The sequence below is a fragment of the Silene latifolia genome, chromosome 9 (assembly GCF_048544455.1).
Source record: "Silene latifolia isolate original U9 population chromosome 9, ASM4854445v1, whole genome shotgun sequence".
Classification (NCBI taxonomy): domain Eukaryota; kingdom Viridiplantae; phylum Streptophyta; class Magnoliopsida; order Caryophyllales; family Caryophyllaceae; genus Silene; species Silene latifolia.
The window spans coordinates 188,605,272-188,613,520 of NC_133534.1; the positions used below are offsets into that span (position 1 = coordinate 188,605,272).

General features: G+C 37.9%; 1 protein-coding gene across 1 annotated transcript; it reads left to right on the top strand.

Moving 5' to 3' along the window:
* Positions 1-1,254: 1,254 nt before the first annotated feature.
* LOC141598405 (laccase-12-like) lies at positions 1,255-5,302 on the top strand. Its single transcript, XM_074418152.1, has 6 exons — positions 1,255-1,539; positions 2,113-2,264; positions 2,632-2,876; positions 3,261-3,389; positions 3,952-4,911; positions 5,027-5,302. The coding sequence occupies exons 1-6, from the start codon at positions 1,438-1,440 to the stop codon at positions 5,155-5,157; spliced, it is 1,719 nt and encodes a 572-aa protein (XP_074274253.1). The 5' UTR covers positions 1,255-1,437; the 3' UTR covers positions 5,158-5,302.
* The last annotated feature ends 2,947 nt before the right edge of the window (positions 5,303-8,249 follow it).

Genomic DNA, 8,249 nt, shown 5'->3' on the forward strand with positions numbered 1-8,249 from the left:
AAAATTAAGTACTAGACTAATGCATAAAATTTAAAAAAGGAAAGTATTAGTTTTGTTTTTCACACTTTGATTAAGCCGTGTTAGATGTGAAAGGTTTGAACATGTCATTTGGGTTAACTAGGTCGTTTTGGGTTAAACAGGTGATATAGGTTAAATGAGTTGAGTAAGATAAAATTGAGCTGTTCGAAGATAAACGGGTTAAATAAGTTGGGTTGGATTATAAGAAAGTTAATGGGTGGGGTAAGGGTTGAGGTGTATAACCAGTTTAAGTAATTGGGTTGGGTTAGGGTTGAGGGGTAGATGACTAATTTATATGTACACGAGCACAAACCCGACACGGCACGACCTGTTTACTAGGTCTATATGTAATGACACCATATATTTCTACCCTAAAGATTAAAGACAATCCTGCCGGCCGTTTTTCTTTAGTTTACAAGCCAAAAAAAGTTATATTGGTTAGAAAAAAAGGTGTTTAGTTACAACTTTGAAGCTAGGACTTATGTTTGTCAAAGGAAGAAAGTTCCATGCAAACTCATAACCTACGTAAAATATACGAGTATTGAAGAAATGACTAACTCAGCTACCATATCTAGGCCAGATTGTCTATAATCTATATACAATGCAATATTAATTTTGCTAATTGATAGATTAAAGTAGCTAATAAATAATTAATGGACGTTATTATATCACAATAAAATAAAAAGAAATTTTAAATGAACCATAATTTTTTTCGGTTGAAAAGAGCCGAATTGAATTGAATTGAACTGAACTTAATAGAGTTGAATTGAATTGAACTGAACTCAAATAAGATTAATTTGTGAAGAGATGCAGAACTAAATGAAGCTGAGTTGAACTGAACTGAACTGAACTGAGCTGAACAAGGACTAATTGACATATTCAACTTTATTTCAGCATAACTAGAAACATGCAATATATATAATCGTGAATTTTGGCTCGATATTTGAAATGGAAAAATAGAGATTATGCAATATAAATGTAAAATGTAAAAAGCCAAAAGGTATATAAGAGGATGCTTGCATAGCAAGAAAATGCTCAAATTCAACTTTAGAAATTGATGTTTTATTTTCTGGCTTTGCTAGGCCAGTTGGTGCAACAACTATTATCTTTAGAAACTTGAATTGAATTAGCAAAACATAAATTTAGTTAGAAGTTGTAATGAGTATAATTTTGGTAGCTAATTAAGTCACACTAAAACCTAATCTGCCAAATTCAAAACCACCCTCCTCTCTTAGTCTTCCTCTCCTATAATAACACCATGCACTTCACCCATTTTCTCACGCTTTCTCCCAAATCTTCTCAACCTACACTCTCTCATTGTGAGTAGAGCTAATCATTCACTAAGTGAGTTAGTTAGCACAATAACCAGCAACTTCGTACGTAAAATCAAGATCGAACGTACGCGTTTTTAAGAGAAAAATGACCAAAATCATGGCCTCATACTTGCTAGGGCTTGTCTTCTTGCTTGCTTTAGTATTACTGTCCACTGCCTCTCCAAAAACGCATTACCACGATTTTGTTGTAAGCATTTTTTATTTTTTGGCTTTTATACTTTTAGTGAAGTTTGTTACTCACAATGATCTTGTTTAAGGCTGTTTTAGTATTACTGTCCACTGCCTCTCAAAGAATAGGGAAGCCGGCTTTAGTGGTTGTTCATTTTTAGAATAGGCTGCCATCAGTGTTTGAAGGTGATAGTTTTTGAAAAAAAAAAAAGGTGAATAGTGAAGCCGCTAGGTTTCTTAGCGGCTTTACTATTCACCTTTTGTTTTAAAAAAAATTAACTATAAAAACTGGAGAAAAAATAAAAACTGATGACGTGGACATCATTGAGCAAAATAGTTTCAAATTAACCCCAACTCTCTAATTATTTGCTAATCAACACCTATTTGCCAAAAAATTCGGTCTCAAACCCGATTAAATTAGAGGTGAAAAATAAAAGGAGGTTATTATGAGAGGTTTTAAATTAAGACGGTCTTAAGCAAGACCAATAACTTAAGAATATTTTCTACTGTATGTCACTTGTAATATGTGAGTGTGTCCTTCCACTTTAAAAGTAAAAGATAATTGCTCATTTTACAAACAATGTGTATGTAGGTGCAAGCAACGCCAGTGAAGAGGCTGTGCAACACAGTGAATGCTATAACAGTAAATGGGCAATTGCCTGGACCAACCTTGGTTGTTAACGAAGGAGATGGCCTTGTTATTAATGTTGTTAACCGAGCCAAGTACAACGTCACCATTCACTGGTAAATAAACCTACATTTAATTTGTCGTCCATAATATTAACAACTTCTCATATAATCATAATTAGTACGTGCTTAATTACAAAATACTACGCATGTGAGTATAAAACAATATAATGGCAAGATGATAACAAGATCCGAAAGACGTAACACAGTCTACGTACGATAACATGTATGGCCTGGTGTCGAATATTTACCCAACTCGATCTTATATGAAAGTATGATTGTATATGATTGTATATATATATATATATATATATATATATATATATATATATATATATATATATATATATATATATATATATATATATATATATATATATATCACGCCATCTAACTAAATTGGTTTGTTGTTGATAATTTGTAGGCACGGAGTGCGACAAATGAGGACGGGTTGGGCTGACGGGCCTGAATTCGTCACGCAATGCCCAATCCGACCTGGTGAGAGCTACACATACCGGTTCACTATCCAAGGACAGGAAGGGACTCTATGGTGGCATGCACATAGCTCATGGCTCAGAGCCAGTGTCTATGGCGCTCTCATCATTCACCCAAGGGAAGGGACCCCTTATCCTTTCCCTAAGCCTGACCGTGAAACACCCATTATCCTTGGTATATATACTCTTCAATTCTTCATACTAGTACTTATTTTGTGTTGAACAAATTTCCTATCGAGATGTGATCATTTGCGGGTTGTGACTGGATATGGTTAGATGTACGTGTTTTCTTTTGCCTTGGCCAAATTTGTGACCTTATCACTTGACCTGAAAAATTGACTTGACATGATAAACTTAACTTAACTAAATACTCGAGATGGACTTGAAAATTAGTGCTACCGATTATTAGCTGAGTTAGTAAGTAAGACGAGGCTGCGAATGACCCGAACCAAATCGAGATGATCCAAGCGGCTATGCAAAATAGAGGAACAAAAAGATAAAAAAAATGGACTAGTTCTAATGTTAAGTTTATTTTTTATGGTGATGCTGACAATAACAGGAGAGTGGTGGAACCGTGATCCGGTGACAGTGATCAGACAAGCCACAAGGACGGGTGCGGCCCCAAATGTTTCGGATGCCTATACTATCAACGGCCAACCTGGGGATCTCTACAAGTGCTCTAGCCAAGGTTCGTTAATTAATTACTTGTGCTTAGTTTTCTTCTTGCACCAAACTTATATCATAATGTAATGATTTAACTAGGAAATATAACGGTTTATACCACCAACCCATTTCACTCAAGGTATATGGAGTTAACATGAAGGATTAATCATGATCTAATTAAGCCACCGTAATTAATTGTCAGTCAATCTAACTAACCCATCTCCTAATCATAGTCTAAGTTATACCTTTGTTTTTTTTTTTTTTGAAAAAATACCTTTGTTTTTTTTAAACCAAACGTCAACCAAAATTCTAAAAAAACACAAGAAGTTCCGGTCATTTGTTTACTTTTGATTTTGCACAAAGACCAAAGTAGACAAACGGACCAAATTGAATGTGGACAATTGGCTGAGACACCCAAAAAATGGAATAGGTAAATAATTGACCGGAACAGACGGAGTATTATTAACAAAAAAAAAACACAAGATGCGAAATGTTGATAAATTAGACCAAAATGAACAAGAAATGTGATTTACCATCTCTGTTGTAATCCCCTGTTCTCAAACTAATCACATGATTAATTTCAACAGATACAACAATAGTTCCAATGGACGTTGGAGAAACACACCTTCTAAGAGTAATCAACGCAGCATTAAACCAAGAACTTTTCTTCTCTGTTGCCAACCACATTTTCACTGTAGTTGGAGCTGATGCATCCTACCTTAAACCCTTCACTACCAACCTCATTATGCTCGGCCCCGGTCAAACCACCGACGTCTTAATCTCCGGTGATCAACCCCCTGGCCGTTATTACATAACCGGAAAACCTTACCAAAGCGCACAAAACGCTGCGTTCGACAATACCACCACAACCGCCGTTCTAGAGTACCGGTCAGTACCCTGTCCTGCCAAAGGCCTTCCTAAGTCCACTCCAGTTTTGCCACCTATGCCCGCCTTTAATGACACCAACGCTGTCACTTCCTTCACCAGCAAGTTACGTAGCCTGAGACGAGCTGAGGTGCCCGCTGACGTGGACGAGGATTTGGTTTTTACCGTTGGTTTGGGGCTTAATACCTGCCCACCTAACTTCAGTAAAAACCAATGCCAAGGGCCTAATGGTACTAGATTTACTGCTAGTATGAACAATGTTTCTTTTATATTGCCGTCCAATTGGTCACTACTTCAAGCACACAGGTATGGAATTCCTGGTGTGTTTACGACCGATTTCCCAGCTAAGCCCCCGGTGAAATTCGATTACACTGGGAACGTTAGTCGGTCGCTGTGGCAGCCGTTGACAGGAACTAAGTTGTACAGGCTGAAGTATGGGTCAAGGGTACAGGTTGTTATTCAAGGGACTAGTATTGTTACTGGGGAAAATCATCCTATGCATCTTCATGGTTATGATTTTTATATTGTTGCTGAGGGATTTGGGAATTTTGATCCAAAAGTTGATGTTAAAAAGTTTAACCTTGTTGATCCACCTATGAGGAATACTGTTCCAATTCCCGTGAATGGATGGGCTGTCATTAGATTTGTTGCTGATAATCCAGGTAACTGACTGCTCTTTTGACGCGTATTATAATTAAATATAGTAACAACGTTTTACAATAAGATAGTAATGTGACATTTTTCATTAATATATATAAGTTGTGTGTAATGTAACAGGAGTATGGATCATGCATTGTCATTTGGATGTGCACATAGCATGGGGGCTTGCTATGGCTTTCCTAGTAGAGGATGGAGTTGGAGAGTACGAGACATTGCAAGCACCACCTGAAGATCTACCACTATGTTAATCTAGGCTATTTTGATTAATAATATAGATATAAATACCATTTTTTATTTTTCCATTACGTAATTAGATTGAAAATCAAATCAATTTTATTACTAACTGTTTTTCCCTTAATTATAGGGGTAATAAAATTGTCATTTTTATGTATTATTTTCATTGTTTTTTCTCTTTTTTCATTTGCAAATATTTGGTTGATTTTTAACTTGTGAGTTGTTATTCGAAAGATCACATGACTAGCATCATCCATGTACAATTTTAAAACCTCTCTCTCTCTCCTTTCTCACATTTTGTTTGGTTTTGTGTATTTCGATAGTCTGACAAACAAATCAGGTCGTGTCAGGTTCATATTTATGTCACATTTTAACAAGCCATGAACCCTTTAAACTAAATTCGGCCTAATTAAATTTTGTGTTTGTTCGTGTCGACCCACTTCATAAATGGGTCATTAAACCTCAATCCAAACTCATTAATTTTGTGTCGGGTTCGTGTTTGGTTGTTGTTTACCGGCTTTAGTCTCCTACATACTTCGCCTATAATTACTATTCAATTCTAAGATGAAGCAGGAATTTTGGGAGAAATGATAGAAGAGGAGTTATTGTAGAGACTCGAGAGAAAAGTACGGAACAAATGAAGGTTATGGCCTAGGTTGAACGACCATGTCTTGGCCTAGGTGAGGACGTGGGCTGTTCTAAGGAGTGGATTTTAGATTCGAGTAGTGTCAATCATGTTTGCTTCCGGAAAGAATGTTTTGAAGACCTCCAATTAGGTATGACTAATAAATTGAGTTTGTCGGATAATTCAACGGTGGATGTCATGGGTATTGGGGTGGTGAAATTCAAGACTTCTAATGGGGTGGTCTATACTTTGGATCAAGTTGCTTATGCTCGCTCCAAAGTTGAGACAGAATCTAATTTCACTTAGTCAATTAGACTCTCAAGGTTATGGGTTTAAAGCTAATGGGGGAGTGGTTAAGGTGACTAAGGGTTCCATGGCCCTTATGAAGGGGGAGTTGCATCGTGGGTTGTACCGTCTGAATGCTATTGCATTGAAGAGCTCACATGTTGGCTAGAAAAACAAAAGGAGTCGACATGTTAGTTTCCTAGGTTTCAGAAAGAGGCAAGGGTGGTAAGAGTGAGAGGGAGAGGCCGCTCTCTACTGTCAAGTAATGCTACTAACTTGGTACGCGATGTACACGGTACATTGGCCGTGGTTGTGAGTTAGGGTGAGGACACTAACTCGGGTGTGCAGTCGGTAAGTGCGGAAGGTCAATGGTTAATTCCTCGGTTACCCTTGGGTTGGATTGGGAGATTTGTTGGTTCATGACCCAATTAATATGTCTAGCCCAAGTTGTCTTAGTCCACTTTAAGACTTTGTTTTACGGAAATTAAATGTAAGGAATGCTTGTTTTGTTTAGTGGGCTTGTGTGGATACGGGCCACCCGCACGCCTGATATAGGGTTTATTAACACCAAATTTCCCTCCTATTTTCATGCATTTCGAATCCTTTTGAGTCGGTTTTATATATCTTACCTTGAATTTTGTGTCTGATCCCCTAGTCTATGATTTTATGTCCCTCTTGCTGGATTTGAGGCGGAAATATAGGAGTCAGAGCAAGGAAGACGATCCCGTGAGTAAAGCATGAAGAAAGGAGAAAAGGAAGCTGAGAAGAGTTCCCAGCCAGTAGGCCGGCAGCTGATCAGCCGGCTGGGACTCCTTATATACTTGGCAAGTTGATTTTGGAAGGAACTTACAGAGAACTCCCAGCTGGTCAGGCCATCGCTAGCCGGCCAGTCGGCTGAGAGCACAAGAGAAAGGAAGAAAATAGAAGAACTTCTAGGGAACTCCCAGCCGAGCAGATCACCGGCAGCCGGTCAGCCGGCTGGGAATACAGGAAGAAGAGCAAAAGTCAAAAGGAGAAGGAAAAAGGTCAAAGCGAGCTCCCAGCCGGTGGACCACCGGCTGGACACACCTGATGACTTGTATTTCCACAATTTCTTACAGAGAGCTCCCAGCCGGTAAGGGCACCGACAGCCGGCCCACCGGCTGGGACCCCCTTTTCCGCATTTTACCCTTCCTTGTAATTTTCACCTAATTTGGGTGTAACCTATAAATACCCCCTCCCTTAATCATTTGTACACACAACCCTAGATCTTGTTTCCCCATTTTACCAAGTTTCAAGCTTTGTTAATCTTTCCTTAATCACACTTTAATCTTTCAATAATTAGCATAAATTTAGTCTTAGAAATTGGGTTGCAAGAGAATTGAAGATTCCTCCATTCTTATTCAATCCAAGTTTCCTTCTTTTGCAATTATTGGTACAATTCTTTCCTTTATGTTCATTTGTTTACATTTACCTTCTCTTAAGTTTATTTAGATTGTTTGTGCTTGAATTTATCTTAATTGTTGTTAGATTATAATTTTCTCTATCTTGTTCATCTTCTTCATGTTTCTAGTTGATATTTCTCATAAAAGTTTGAATCTTTGAATTGTTGTGTCAAAGTTTGTTCCTTTTTATATTAATCCTCTTCCATCTTAGTTTAATTAGTCTCTTCTCATAGTTTTTGTTGGTTTATTGCATGATTAATTGTAGTATCCAATTTCATATCATGTCTGGTTAAAGAATCCATTTTTATCAATTATTTTGTCTTAATAACCATGATTAGTGAGTAGTCCTTAGGCTAGGACTCGATTTTACCCCAATATGAGTGGTTTACTTGATTGATTCCTATATAATAGTTGTTGGGGAGGATGTGTAAGGGTAGGCTAGAGGGTTATTTTGTCTATTTGGTTGATTGTGGGTATTGATTGGTTTGTGACCCTTGTCCACCAACGAGAGTTGGTTAGGTTGGGAACCGGGTACCCAATGGTTGGACCTATTGCTAACCTAGGTTGAGACCAAAAGGAAGAACCATGGGACGGCACCTCTAGCCTAGTGTTTGAATTCGACCTTCGAGAGAAGGAGTTGGAGACCCGGAAAATGATGAGGGCTTTTTGACTTAGGAGAAACTAGTATACCTTAGAGAAGTGCACATTTCTAGGGTAGTCGGGTTTCTCCAAGTGGATTTCGACCTCCGAGACCGATAGGGAGGGGGGTTGG